The sequence below is a fragment of the Drosophila sulfurigaster genome, chromosome X, assembly GCF_023558435.1.
Source record: "Drosophila sulfurigaster albostrigata strain 15112-1811.04 chromosome X, ASM2355843v2, whole genome shotgun sequence".
In the NCBI taxonomy this organism is placed as follows: Eukaryota; Metazoa; Arthropoda; class Insecta; order Diptera; family Drosophilidae; genus Drosophila; species Drosophila sulfurigaster.
In genome coordinates, this window is record NC_084885.1 from 12,411,913 (window position 1) to 12,426,221 (window position 14,309).

Consider the following 14,309-nt stretch of genomic DNA (forward strand, 5'->3'; position numbering starts at 1 on the left):
TGAAGAACACTATTTGCACTCGACTGATGAATACCCCGTCTGTCTGTATTTTATAACATACAGTTTTGAATACAATATTAAACACTGGCTGATTGACTCGCATTTTTGCATTATTTCTTTAATTCTAGCCCTTTGTTGGTTTAACAAATGAAATTATAAAATTTGTCATTTGATGTTGTTTTGCTGTTTGTGTGTGTTTTTGTTGTGTACTTGTGTTTCTGTGTGTGTGTGTGAATTGTGGCATGTTGTATAACGTATGCAATATTGGACAAACTAAAATCTTAAAACTGAACTAAAGCGCAGACTGCCAAGTGACTCTCCAACTGTTGTTGCTCTTCATCTGCACCATCTGCTGCATGTTCGACCTGCACCCAGGGAATTAAGCGCGCAGGGCGACAAACTGCTGGAACACCTCGAGAATATGTGTGTCCAGATCGGAGGTGAAGAGCAGCGTTTCCAATGTGCTGCTGTACTTTTGCACCTGCTCGTGATGCTGCCGAGAGAACGAGAACAATTAGCATGCGAATAGATTAGAATAGAACTTATTCGACAGCTTAACTTACCATGAGGAAAACCTGTTGAAGGCGGCCAATTGTCCAGCGATACCAATCGGTGTCCGGATCACGGCCATCTGTGTCGGAGCGTAGCAGATGCTCGGATAGTATCATGATGAAGCGCTGGAATACAATGAGAAACAGACGCTTCTGATTCACATTGGCTGCCTCCAGTTTCTCCTCCATGCGCTCCACAACCTGTTGATGAAGATTAAAGTATTTGGAATAGTTGTTACGTTGTTGATAATCACACAAGTTACCTCCTCGGATGGTTTATCCGCATGCGTGATGGGTTTCTTGCGCTTGTGCGGCGTATCGTCATCTGTGTCGCTGGACGATGAGTCAGCCTTGGACAGTTTCTCCTTGGCATCGCTCAGCTCAGTGTCTGTGACAAACGAAAGAGCATTATTTTTATAAATGAAATGTCACAATGGATTAGGCGATTTCCACTCACTTAGCTTTATGACATGCTTGTTCATCTTCTTGATGGTCAAGTGCAGTATTTCCCAGAGATACATTTTGGTGAATTCACCAGTCATCTCCTTGGAAAATATCCAGGTGGCCACAGCCGAGCAGTCAACCACTTGCAGCTTCAGCAGCTTATCGATGAGCACCACCATCATCTGTTGATGCGAAGACCACAGCTCGTAGATGTTGTGTAGTATATAGATTTGTGCCTCCTCCGTTTCGGCCAAGGCCCGAAACACCACATGGAATTTGGAAATGGCCGCAAAGCTGTGCGAAAATGATTTCGAGCCCAGATTGAGCAGCGTCTGCACAAATACATCGATTTTGAGGGCATTGAAGCTGCCATCGGACATCTCCTCGCCGCTGTAGCCGCTGCTGGGTATCTCCTTCAGTATGTTGGCCACCTCCTCGGGTGTGCACTTCTGTCGGATGGCGACCACCAGTTGATGTGCCACCGCAGTGCCTGGCAGATTGGCTGCAAGAGAGACAAGAGACGAAGCGAAATGGTAAATTAAGTTGGGTTGAATGTAACTGCAGAAGAGAAGCGGATTAGCGAAGGGGGAGCAACATTAAGCTGGACGGGAATTGCGCGACTTGTTTGACACTTTCGCTTGTGCCAATTGCCAACTACAACAACGACAACGACAACAACAACAATCGCAACTTCCAACTCCCAACTACAATTGCATTGCGTTTTGTGCGCCGTCGCGTGGAACCAAGCGGCAACCGCAAGCTGGTGCGTTACTAATGATGTCTTCCAACTGCTCCGCAACATCTCTTGTCTGCTCCTCAGGTTTGAGGAGCCACTCTTTGCGGCTATTACATGCAATTTATTGGCACTTGCCTCGATTATGTCAATGAAATGTGCGCAGGTGACAAATTAAAGCAGCCATTTGCGAACAAAGGGAATGCGGAACTGCTGCAACGCAACCCATTTGGCAACTGTAGAAGATGCAACCATCTTCTGCCGACAAAGACAAAGCTCACATTGTGCACAGCGTGTCAAGATCAGCGGCGGGTAAAGTTCACACACTTCAAGCGCCGCTATGGGAATCAGACAGACAGCTCAATGACTCGTGTCACGTTAGCTAATTGAATGACAACAATTTGTCGCTTCACTCGACTTGACGCGATGCGACTCGACGACCGCATACCCTGTGAACTATGACATATCTCTCTGTCTCTCACTCTCACTCTTCAATTTCCCTAACAGAGTATTAACCATTTATTAGCATTTGCTTTGTCACGCATCTTTGAGTCGCAGCACAGCAAATTGAGCATGTCCAAGGCAGGGCGGAGAAATACTTTTGTGCATAGTCTAAAGATCAGGGCACTGCTCCATGAGGCGTGTAGCACATTGTCCAGCAGCCGCCTTCTCAACTCGATCAGAGGTGAGCGCGTGACACGGACAAACCTTTCATATATTTGGGACTTTTAAGGAGAATTGGCACAGTTTTATCTGATTGTTTAAGTAAATGAATGAACTTAAATAAGTTGAAAGTTTAGCTTTTAACATAGCACATTTACATTCGGCAAATTAAGCAGAATAAAGTTAACTATTCTATATTGATTCCAATCAATTTTATCCTCTAATAGTATATTATGTTTAATGCAAAGTAGATCATAGGTATATTATTAAATCTTATTTAGTCACTCACTTTGATGAATATATATATATATATACATATGTATATGCATAAGGTGCAATTTCATTTAAAAACTATTCTTTCATAGAAGTGTATTTGTGAAGAAAATAATAGTAATGAAAGTAAGTGTAGAAAATAAGAGTAAAGGCCAATTTAACATTTAAAATAAATTAAATCACAACGATGAAAATAAGTTAAATAATGGAGTTTTAGGGGAAAGGATTTCAAAAGTACTTTTCAGCAACTTATCTTAAAAGAAATTAACAGTGGGCCTAGCTGAATTATGTCCCCAAAAGAAAATAACATAACATAACAATACCCACAATCTTTTACTCTTCCCCTGACACTTTCTACATACAAGATTTTTCGAATAGCATCTCCCATCTACAAAGCGGCATCTGCTAAACAGTTCACGCTCAATGACATGACCTGCCTCTTAATCGCTGGCTTGATCTTTACCCCCAAAGTAGCAAACAACAACAAAAAAAACAGAACATGAGCAAGGTGAAACGCCACTTGCAATGCAAGAACGACAACAATCAGATGGGCAATCGAACAAGGGCAGGGCATGGTAGACATAGTAGAGAGGCGGCTGAGGTGAGGTGGGAGGGTCTTAGTGGAGGTGGAGGTGGAGGAGCCACTATTGAACTTCAGCGAAGCGAACCGCATATCTAGTGTAGGGAATCTCATGTGGAGCTGCGCCAAAAGTTGCCAACCGAAAAAACGAAAACAAGTAAAACAGTTACGAGTCGAGTGTGCTCAACTGTTGAATACCTTAAGAGCAAAGCATCTCCGCGTTTGCAATCCGAAAACAAACTTGATCTATTCTGCACTTTCTGTTTGGCATTTTGGTTGTAATACTCTACATATTACCCTTTTGCATAGTGGGTATAACTAGCACTGAAGAAGTTTTGACTCGCGGGGGGAGGAGCTCTAAACATCCGCAAGTGTTGCATAAATGCGCGTTTGCTGTCAGTTGGCGCCCCCGGTTTGCCGTCTGCCCCGCAGCTGCCACAAAATGCGGCCGCCGCTTGCGAAATCGACGGCGCACCGCTGGCGATGCGTCGCTTGGCTGCTCCAATGAAAGCAGCTACCAAGCAAACGGCAGTGGCAGCTTCTGCACTAGCTTGTCGAGAGCTACCTGTTGGGCCGACTCCGTCCGTCCGTCCGTCCGTCCGTCTGTCTGCTTGGGTGGGTGTCGCTTCGCCCTCGACTGCCGTCTGTCTGGGGCTTGTTATTAGCGTCGCGCACGTCGTGGACGCGTTTCAGTCGAGTTTACGCGCGCGCGCAGCACGAACGTCGCGCAAATCCGCAAAGATTTGGCCAACGTTCATCAACATCGACGTTCTTTTTTGTTTATGTGAAAATGAGAAACTTGTGTTGGCCCAGCATAGTCAGCGTTCTGCTGGCACTCGCAGTAAGTGCAGCAGCTGCTCCTCCACCTACTGTGTGAAATACTCTGCATCTAACGAGTTCAAGGGTATAATAAGTTTGTGACAAAGCGACAACAAAATGCGCAAAAAAAAAACAAGCAAGGAAAATCTAGTCAACTGCCACAATGTCATAGCTCGGTTACACTGTCGGTCTGTCCATTTCCATCTGTATCTAGAGGTTAGAGAGAGCGAATTCAAGTGCATCTGGTTCGTGTCTTCATTAACTAATGGTGGAAAACTAAGTTGCAGCTTGTGGCTTATTATATACCAATTGCAACCTTACAACTTTTACAGTTTGAACTGTTGTCAATGAGTTGGCAATTGTAAGCGAGGTTCTAACTAGTAGTAAACGAATTACATATTTGTAACCACCTCCAATTGCACCTTATAAAATTTCATCTGGTTCGTGTCTTCGTTAAGCACTGGTGGAAAGCCAAACTATGGTTTTTTGCTTATTATATATAAATTGCAACCTTACAACTCTTACAGTTTGAACTGTTGTCAATGAGTTGGCAATTGTAAGCGAGGTTCTAACTAGTAGTAAACGAATTACATATTTGTAACTACCTCAAATTGCACTTTATAAAATTTCATATGGTTCGTGTCTTCGTTAAGCATTGGTGGAAAGCCAAACTATGGTTTTTTGCTTATTACATGCAAATTTCAACCATACAACTCTAACCGTTTGAACAGTTGTCCGTGAGTTAGCAATGGTAAACCTAGTAGTAAACTAATTATATATTTTTAACCACCTCCAATTGCACTTTATGTAAGTATTCGTTAAAGTAGGATGTCGCACTTTTACTAACATTTTCTCGCTGGCGTTTGCTGATTGTTATTCTTGTTGTTTGCGGTTGTGGCAGGCGCAGAAGGTGTCAGCGATTGTTGGCACTGGCCGGGATGTGGTGCTGACGCCCAAACAGGCGCTTCAGGTCAATGGCAAGCGTCTTTTCTACGAGGAGCAGCAACAGCAGCCAGCCGCAGACAGATCCTGGGAGCACACGCTGAAACATGTCACCTACGTGACGCTCTTCACCGACGCCGCGCTCGGCGCCGCCTCCGGCAATCTCAGGTAGGTGCAAGACCCATCACACGCAGCCCGATCTACGACTGAAACGCCACTGCGGCAGCCAGCTGCATGACTATCATGACTTTCTGCAGACGCCGTATGTGCCAGCGACCGCTGCTGGCCAGGCACAGGCGCCATCCTCGCGCTTTGGTGACATCGTCACGCTGGCCAGCGGCCGTCTGGAGCAATTGTCTAGCAATGGCAGCTATCGTTTCGTTGAGGGCGCCACCGATGCCAGGGATGCAGTGCAGCGAGCGGATCCGTCAGTGGTGCAGACGCGAGCCGTGTGGCGAGTGCAGCGTATTCGGCATCGGGATGGCGAGCAATCGCCCAATCCTCGGTATCACTACGAGATGAAGTACAGTGTGTCGCCAGTGGCCGCCAGTCTTGGCTGGCCACCGCAGAGCTACATCCAGAAGGAGTCCGACTATCCGCAGAGCTTTGGCCGCATTGCCTATGAGGAGAAGCGCGATCAGACGTTTGCCCAACGTCGTCAGGATCGCCAGCCGCAGGCAACCTTCGTCCGAGGCATCTTCCAGCCTCCTCCGCCGCCACCGCCTGCATCCGCTCTGAATATCGGTGAGTATTTAAAGGCTGGACCGGAGCCGCCGAAGAGTTCGCCAAAGATCGAGCTGTTCCCGGGCCTCTTCAATTTGGGTCTGCGTCCCAATTACATTCCCGCCACCACGTTCCGTCCGAGCTATCCGATTAAATTCGCTGCACATCCGGAGCTAACGACTCCTCTGGAGCGCTTCCCTCTACCCAATGAACTAAGCGGCACTGCTGGCGATGCTGGCGGCGTGCCAGCTGCTGCTCCCCCAGTAACCCATCACTTTCATCATCATTTCTACATGGCCACTGGCCATGGCAACGCTCAGCCCGAGCTCGGATACCGACCCTCACTGAGCACGCCGACTCCGCCCACTTCAGCGCTCCCCCTTCCCCACTCACATTCCCATTCCCATTCCCATTACCATCAACATGAGCATAGCGACGAAGGTCATCGAGAGGTTCAGTTCCCGACGAATCATGCATCAGGCTCAACCGAATCCCTGGAGACGGACGAGGATTTGCACCATAGCCAGGACCAGCATGCGCTGCGGTCTCCACACGTTTACTCAGGTGAGAGCTCCTCAACTCCCTGGCCCTTTAAAAAGGTTATGCACGATAGTTCAAGATATATATACTTAACATTTCCATTCCTTTACCTAATTCGGGTCTAAAACATTATAAGATTGATAATACAATTCATTCATATTAATTCCCTCTAGACACAATGATTATTGGCCAAAACTTCTTAGCATAAACATAATAAAAGTAATCCTCATGTTTTACTTAAAGTTCCCCTACTATAACAAAAAACCTCAACTATTACTTGAATTTCTTCAACTTCTATAATAAAAATTATATAAATTTATATTGTTTTATAGTTAGATTAGACATTTAATTGCATGTATATTACGTATACAAGAAACAAATTTAACTAAGAGAAGAATAATATAATATTCGTTCTCTCTGAGAGCCACTAGGATTGAATGATTTCTTTTTGAGAATATCCCTGGTATTGAATAGTATTATTGAACAGAGGAATCAAAATTGTTGCGTTTTTTTCATTGCATGCGATCATGATCAACATTGCTGCCTGTTCCGATCAGTGTACGATCCAGCGTCTAGGTACCAGTCATCGAAACTGGCGACGCCATTGCTCATTTATGCAGGCGCTGGTGGTGAAGCAGACTCTGGCGAAGATCACAAGTCATTTGTGCACAGTGAGCCGTTAGAGGAAACCATTTACCGCTACTCGGAACCGGATCCCCTCTATGTGCATCAGAATCCAGTGGATGTGCTGCAGCTGGAGACGCCACAGCAACAGCAACAACCACATCACGCACAAGCAACAACGGGCGACGAAGAGGAGCCCGAGGATCAGCTAAGCGAACACGTAGAAGGAGGAGAGCAGCGACCAGCTGGAAGTCAGAAGCAAGCCAAGCTCGCAACGACACCAGCAACCACAACAACAACAACAACAACGAGTTCTACAGAGGCGATGATGTCCTCAACAACAACAGCGAAGCCAACAGTTGCGGCTACGCCCAGCAAGGCGAGCTTTGTGTCCACCTCGACCAGCTTCACACCGCTGCGTGCCTTGAGTCGCTATCGCACCACGCCTCGTATCACGGCTGGCAGATCGACGACAAGCACTACAACGACGACCGAGACGCCATCGTTTGCCAAGTGGAAGCAGCGGCGCAAGGAGAATGCCACCCACGGACCGGACAGCAAACCCAAGAGCAGTTTGCGCCACGAGTCCAAAGTGGTCTTCATTCCCACCACAACTGCAACGATAACGATGACGACAAAATCGCCTGCTATCACCACAGAGCCACCAGCGACAACATCAACTACAACTGTAGCTGTGTTAGACGCAGTGAAGCCGGCTCCTGGGCGAGAAGTAATCGAGGTGCTCACCCAGAAGTCGGTAAGCAAATCAGTGAGCATCAAGGTGGGCGAGAACGGCGAGGAGATACCCATCATTGTGGATGATGATGAGAACGAGGTGAAACCGAGCTAAACGAGAAATAAGCATCTAATCTTTAAAGTGTAAACTTAATCTTAAGCGCCGTGGCACCCCAAAGAAGCAGCAGCTGAAGCTGTAGAAGAAGCCACAACTTCACTCACTTCTAATCTTGGGTATAATGAATGCTATCCAACAATTCTCTTACATGAAAGACAAAACTTGGATACTGTTCACATTTAAGCTAAAACTTGAATAAATTTGTAAGTCAATCAGTTGACTCAGTGACAACGTTGTCACGTCTTATTGTTTATCCCCACTTAGAAAGAGAGAGACTCACCTGCGTCCTCGTTGGCATACTTGTAGTTAGGCACAGGCGTGACCGGAATAAGCTTAGCGTATGTGGTTGGCATCATTTCAGTGATGCGCTGATGATACGAGAGTCTGCACAAAACAATTCAATTGAATTTACTTTTACGGTTTGAAATGTCTCGCACTTACCGCAGACACTTCTGCAGCACCTCCTGTATGAACTTGGGACGCGGATGCTCGGCGTCGAGCAGCAGGCAACTGTCCCATTCATCCCACGACCAGGTGAACTTAAAGTTACTCAAATGATAGCTGAACCAGTTGACAAAGCGATCAAAGCACGACGTGTTCATCGAATCGATGCGCATAAACAGAATCTCCGTCGCCTGGGCGAGCACCTGGGGCAGCGTGCCCGGCTGCAGCTTGCACAGCTCGATCAGTATGGAGCCGTAGCAGATGTCCAAGTAGCGAGGCGTGGGCATGTGAAACAGCTCCGCAAAGATCACCTCCACAATACAGTACTCCAAGGGGATCTTGTGCTTGAACGGGAAGTTCAGCAGCTGGGCGGCGCAATCCTTACGCTCGTGATGATGCGTCTCGATGATGTGATGCAGATGCTCCTCAATCAAAAAGCGCTCAATTGAATGGGCACCCGGCAAATTGGGGCCATCGGGACAATCGGTGTAGTCGAACATGCGATACACCACCCACGGCATGGGATATTCGAAGGCGTCGTGGTGTGGCGGTGGCGTAATCTGCGGCAGATTGTGCTGGAGTGCCTCGCACAGTATCGAGTCAAAGACCAGGTACGGGCGAGGTATGTGCTTTTCGGCCCAGTTATCCTGACGCAATTTGCGTATTTGCGCCCACAAGCAGTCCAGATATTCCTCCTGGGGATGTGGCGCATCCGATGACCAGACGCGCAGTGCATTGTGATGCTTCTTCGAGCGTTTATTCAAATAGACCTCAATGCGCAGCAAAAGCGACTCCAGGGCCGATTCCTTCTTCTCATAGAGATCACGTCCCACCCAGGGCAATGTGGAAAGGACGGCAAAGACGAACCAATCGCGACGCACCTGTGGCACAGTGTCCTCATTGGACACGTCAATCATGGTGTCAAGCAACTGCAGCAAACTGGTCGCCGATATCACATGACAATTGACCAGATCGGCAAGGAAGCGCAAGGAATAGCGTGCTGCATCCCAGCGACACAGCTTCAACGACTCCTTGAACGTCTTTACCATGTGATCGACAAACTCGCCACCGAATTTGTAATTCTTTGCATTGAGCAGACCCACTAAGGTGGTGTAAACGGTGCATTTCTCGGGCATTCGCACCGCACAGTCGGATAGGATGCGCAGGATCTTCATACGGAATGTGCCCAAATCGGCCTCGAGCACGGAAACGAGACCTTCGAGATTCGACTCCACCGACGATGTGCTGCGCTCGCCCACGCGCAATATCAGCGACTCCAAACGATCCTCAATTTCTTGATTTTCTGAGACGCGACGACGTTTATTCCGTCGATGATCTGCAATTTATTATTGTTGTAATTATAATTCAATATGTTGTATAAATTGGGCTGATGTACGCACCATAACTCTCATCCTCCGTATCGTGAGCACGTCGACGACTCATAGTGTAAATTACAAGATATCAACAATTTGCAACAATCGTGTTTTCTTATTGGCAATGCAACGTTTTTGGCACCCGGCACAATGAAAGTTGTGGTTACAGGCCTACGTAAATTGTTTGGGTCACTATCTTGCAGCGTGTCAATTTCGAACGGATGTGCTACGCAATTCACGTCAAATTTAATAAATTGTACGAATGAAAAGTGCAAAACCAAATTAAAACGTAAAAAAAAATACTGCCGACATGAGGACGCTAACCCGGTTTAGACAGGCTGCATTTGCGAAAAGAATAACTGATGAGAAGGCCCAACTGCCGAAGTCCCAATTGATTAATACCCGAGAACGCCGTGTGTAAGAGAGGGATGCCTAGTGTAACCGCATCAACAACGATGCGACAAAGATTCTGAAAAGGTGACCGTATTTTGATTACTATTTTGGTATATTTATTGAAAAAAAGTGTGAAATCGATGGCTGATCAGCTGTTATAAATTTTGGCGCCTAGAAATTATTTCAAATTACTTTATAACTATTAGAAAAAATCTAAAAAAATTAAAGAAAATGGTCAGAGACAACAGTGAAGAAAATCGCCAAGACAATTAAATTGACGTTTTTATACAGGAACATAAACGTTTCAGAACGAGTTGCCTAAAACGGAAATATTTAAATATATAAATAAACACTTTTTGAATGCATTATTTAATAAATTGCTCATTCTTGGTTGTTTATAATGCCTATCGTGTTTTTATAACTGCCTGATTTCGATTACTTTTGCACTAGCGAACAGCTGTTTGCTTTGGTGTAAAGAGTTCAATAGCTCATCACAGAGCCTGAAGTTGTCAGAAACGAGTCGTGTTTCAGATTTTGGTAATTTTTCATAACATTACAAAAAGGCAAAATAATTAATTTTTGGAAAATAATTTTGCAAAATAATTATTTATTTATTAACCAAAAAGAGATATACAGCAATTAAATGGAATTACAAAAGGAAAACTAGAGCAACTCTGAGCTGTATACTTATCGATTCGCAGCGATTAAAATGGAGAAAGCAGTGTACTAAAATAATCGAGAGTAGATAAATCGATATTGCTATCGAAAGTGAATTTGCCTTTGGACTATTTTTTTTTTTTTAGATTTTTCGCATAAAGGCATTTCTTGCCAACAAAAAGTAACTAGTTTAATGAAACGCAATTGAGTCAAGGTGCGTGCGTGTGTGCTGGCTGTGCAATGGATCAGTTCTCGCACGACTTGACGCTCGCCCTGGAGGAGACCTCACTGATGGACAGGGCGTGCGGCGTTGGAAGGTGGGGCTCGCGTCGAAGAACTCGATCAACGGGTAATTTGCGTAAGTATAATTAGTTTGACTGTTGGGCACTATGAAATGGCCACTGCACCTTGCACCTCCTCTGCTGCAGCTTGTGCACCGCAGCCAACTGAAGATTCATCGAGCAGCCCCACAGACACACTGAACGCACACGGACACGGACATGGACATCATCAGCATAATTCCGGTGCCTGTGGCAATGCCAATGTCGATGGCCTGGACTCGAACACACACAACACAATGCTGCCCGCAAGTGATTCGGATGAGAAAGCCGAGGCAATGCTGCCGCTGCGTCTGCCAGCCAAATTATTAAATGCTGCAGCAGCTGTACGCATGGGAATGGGAGCCTTGGAGTCGGACTCGCTCAACGAGACCACTTTCAGTCCAGCACGGTGAGGCAATTACACACGCAAGCTAAATCGGTAAAGTTAAATGCGTGTTTATTTTTTCAATTTGCAGCTTCTACAAACCGAATTCACGGCGGAAACGAAAGATTAAGCGCATGTCCATGGAGTTTGAGTTCAGCAAGGACTGCAATGTGATGATGGTATCGCCACACAGTTTCACCGAATCGCCACTACAGCCGGGCATGCTTGGCACATCTGGAACAGCAACTGCAGCTGGAGGCGGAGGCGCTGGCAACGTTGCTGGCGCTACTGCGGCGGGCAACGTCACGGGCACAGTGCGCAAACGTGTACTGAAGGCGGAATGTGGTGCAAATCGCTCGAATCTATTCTTCTGTGGCAAGCGTAAGCGCTCCAATCGCGATCGCTACAATGAGCATGAGGCGGGCGTCGTTGGTCATGCGGGCAACTGCAGTGGTTCGAGTAAATTACATTCTTCGAGCATGCCGCGCTACACGCATATGGAGGAGTTTCATCGCATGCGGCCGCGGAGCTATTCGTCCACATCGAAGCCACACAGCGATCGTCTGCTGCCGCTCAACAAGGGGCTGCTGTCGAAGATCAATCGCATTGCGCAATCGCAGACGCAAGCGCAATCGCAACAATCACAAAAGACTGACAACACATCGAGCATGGAGCAAGGCCTGGATCAGGCTCGCACCACAGCGGAGCAGCTCGATGCGAATACTGACGAGCTGCATCAGCACCAGCAGCAGTTGGAGCTGCGCGAAAGCCACGCAGAGACAACTGAAACAACTGGAGGCGGCGGCGACTTTAGCATGGAAATGCTTGTGCCTGTCAGTGACATTGAGTCGCTGCTAAATATGCCCTGCAAGTTGCCGCTGGAGAACGCTGGCGCGGATTATCATGCGCATCGTAAGAAGTCACATCATCGTCGACGCCGCTTTTGCCAGCCAACGCATCCGTTGCATGTGCAGTCGATGGACTGCGGCGAACTCTACGATTTCTCGAGTTCGTTGAGCTCGTCGTCGGACAGCGAGGACAGCCATCGGTTGCATGACACGGATCGCGAGGGTGACGACGAGCTAACTGATTGGCCGGGCAATGAGTTTGGACCCGGCGGCAAATATGATCCGAAGCGCAAGTTAACCAAGAAATCTCTGCTACCCCAGATACGTTCCGATGATACCATCGGTGAGGATGACACGCTCATGTCTGGCACTGAGGCCACGGCGGCCACGACAACGGCAGGGGCGTCAACGTTCTGCGACAGCTATGGCATCTCACAGTCGCCCACACAGCCGGCAGATGCTGTTCAGGATCTGTCACGCTTTCAGCCGGCCGCCAGTTCGAATCCGATCGAGATCTGTGGAGGTGGCGCAAATCGCGGCAATCGCAGTGTTGGCTTCATGGGCGTCAACATCGGTCTGGACATGGAAAGCACGACAAACGGTTTGCCAGCGGTGCGCCAGATCGAGAGCGAAATGTCCGGTGAAACGTCGAATCCATTCCTCTCCTCGTCACCGCCCATGCAGCTGCAGGAGGTGCGCGAGATACGCGCCGGATGCCGGCGCATTAACGGTGACCGCCCCGGTTTCAGCATCAAGCTAAGCGTTAACGAGCGGTTGGCGCGTTTTCTACAGGATCCGCGGCAGACGCAAATACGTTTGCCTGACATCGAGATCTATGAACAGGACAGCCTTGTCAATCTGTCCACCCTCTATTCCCTCAACATGGTCGTTGAAAATGGCTGCACGGTGCTAACCAAGACGAGGTAAGTGTTTGATCCCCATTACAATTCGATTTATCCGCAATTAAGTTCACCTCTCTCTGGTGGCAGAAATACAACGCAATCGGTCAACGTTGATCCGCAGCGCAATCTGCAGCAGCGCCAGGATCTCATCGGTGACTTCAAGCGACGCTGCTACGGCGGCGGGAATGTTGACAATGATGCGTCGACGGCCACAGCGACGGCTCCAGCTGCAGTTCCAGTGGATGATACTGCTGCCGAGCAGTTGCCCAATAAATGAAATATAGTGCGAAGCAGTCAAGAAGTCAAGAGAATTTCATGCAATTACCAACCAATGAAGAAGACGGAAGAAAGAGAGAGAGATCGCTGAAAGCTTATCCTTTCTGTCTTTCTGTCTGTCCTCCATTCATTGGCGTCATCTCGGGTTGATCTGTGCAAAATTTTAGCGTATTTATTAAGTTGCTTTTACTGCGTTTGTATAGTGTCGCTTCCTACTTGAGTTTCGTAACGTAATCGTAATCGTATTGTACATCGGTCTATGTATATAGTATCTACTATATATTCACTATCTCCATAACCCCCCAACACTATTGTATCTGGATTGGGAGACAGTGCATGCGAATGCTCTATCCAATCTCTATTGACTCAATTGGCATATCTAGTTCTCACAAGTTTCAAAAAAAAAAGAGTGACAGCTTTGAGGAAATGAAATAGATAGAGATGGAGACAGAGATAGAGATAGTATGTTAAACCATTTGCCATGCTCTTATCCCACTGTACAAATATCATTATTAATTTATTGGCATTTGTCGAATGCGATATGAGAGAAAAACAAAACAAAACAAGACAAACATGCAAAATTGAAAGATGTGAATGTGTATGCACATAATTATAATTGTTTTATATTAAACCTAACATAAATATACATACATAACTGGTGTAATTCGAATTATGCTCGATATCCAAATCGAGAGGGTTAATTAAGTCAATCGTTGATTGACTTTTAATAACATTTTGATATTAAAATATTATACACTGGTTACTATACTCTAGGATTGTCTTAATGTGTGTTTTACGCTCGGGTTCAAGCATTCTTTTGATATTGACAGAGATAGAAAAGAATTTTGATATGAGTTTTTGAAGAACAAGCAAATCTCCCGATTTCCAGTACGACCTATGTTGTTATGTAATTAACTATTATCATATCATTGCAATAGTTTTTGAAGAATGCTTTTGGTATATCAG

At 46.5% G+C, this 14,309-nt stretch overlaps 3 protein-coding genes across 3 annotated transcripts; 2 read left to right on the forward strand and 1 right to left on the reverse strand.

The window, feature by feature from the left end:
- Positions 1 to 101: 101 nt before the first annotated feature.
- On the reverse strand, positions 102 to 10,213 carry LOC133849209 (nuclear cap-binding protein subunit 1). The gene is made up of 7 exons (XM_062285124.1): positions 9,590 to 10,213; positions 8,187 to 9,525; positions 8,026 to 8,129; positions 1,009 to 1,497; positions 815 to 939; positions 564 to 752; positions 102 to 493 (listed from the first exon to the last, which is right to left on the reverse strand). The coding sequence occupies exons 1-7, from the start codon at positions 9,630 to 9,632 to the stop codon at positions 380 to 382; spliced, it is 2,403 nt and encodes an 800-aa protein (XP_062141108.1). The 5' UTR covers positions 9,633 to 10,213; the 3' UTR covers positions 102 to 379.
- LOC133849211 (uncharacterized) lies at positions 3,837 to 8,611 on the forward strand. The gene is made up of 4 exons (XM_062285126.1): positions 3,837 to 4,085; positions 4,965 to 5,173; positions 5,232 to 6,292; positions 6,826 to 8,611. Exons 1-4 carry the CDS (start codon positions 4,035 to 4,037, stop codon positions 7,740 to 7,742), a joined length of 2,238 nt encoding a protein of 745 aa, XP_062141110.1. The 5' UTR covers positions 3,837 to 4,034; the 3' UTR covers positions 7,743 to 8,611.
- A 529-nt stretch (positions 10,214 to 10,742) lies between the features above and the next one.
- On the forward strand, positions 10,743 to 14,111 carry LOC133849210 (uncharacterized). Its single transcript, XM_062285125.1, has 4 exons — positions 10,743 to 10,970; positions 11,041 to 11,341; positions 11,409 to 13,088; positions 13,155 to 14,111. Exons 1-4 carry the CDS (start codon positions 10,853 to 10,855, stop codon positions 13,342 to 13,344), a joined length of 2,289 nt encoding a protein of 762 aa, XP_062141109.1. The 5' UTR covers positions 10,743 to 10,852; the 3' UTR covers positions 13,345 to 14,111.
- Positions 14,112 to 14,309: the final 198 nt, after the last annotated feature.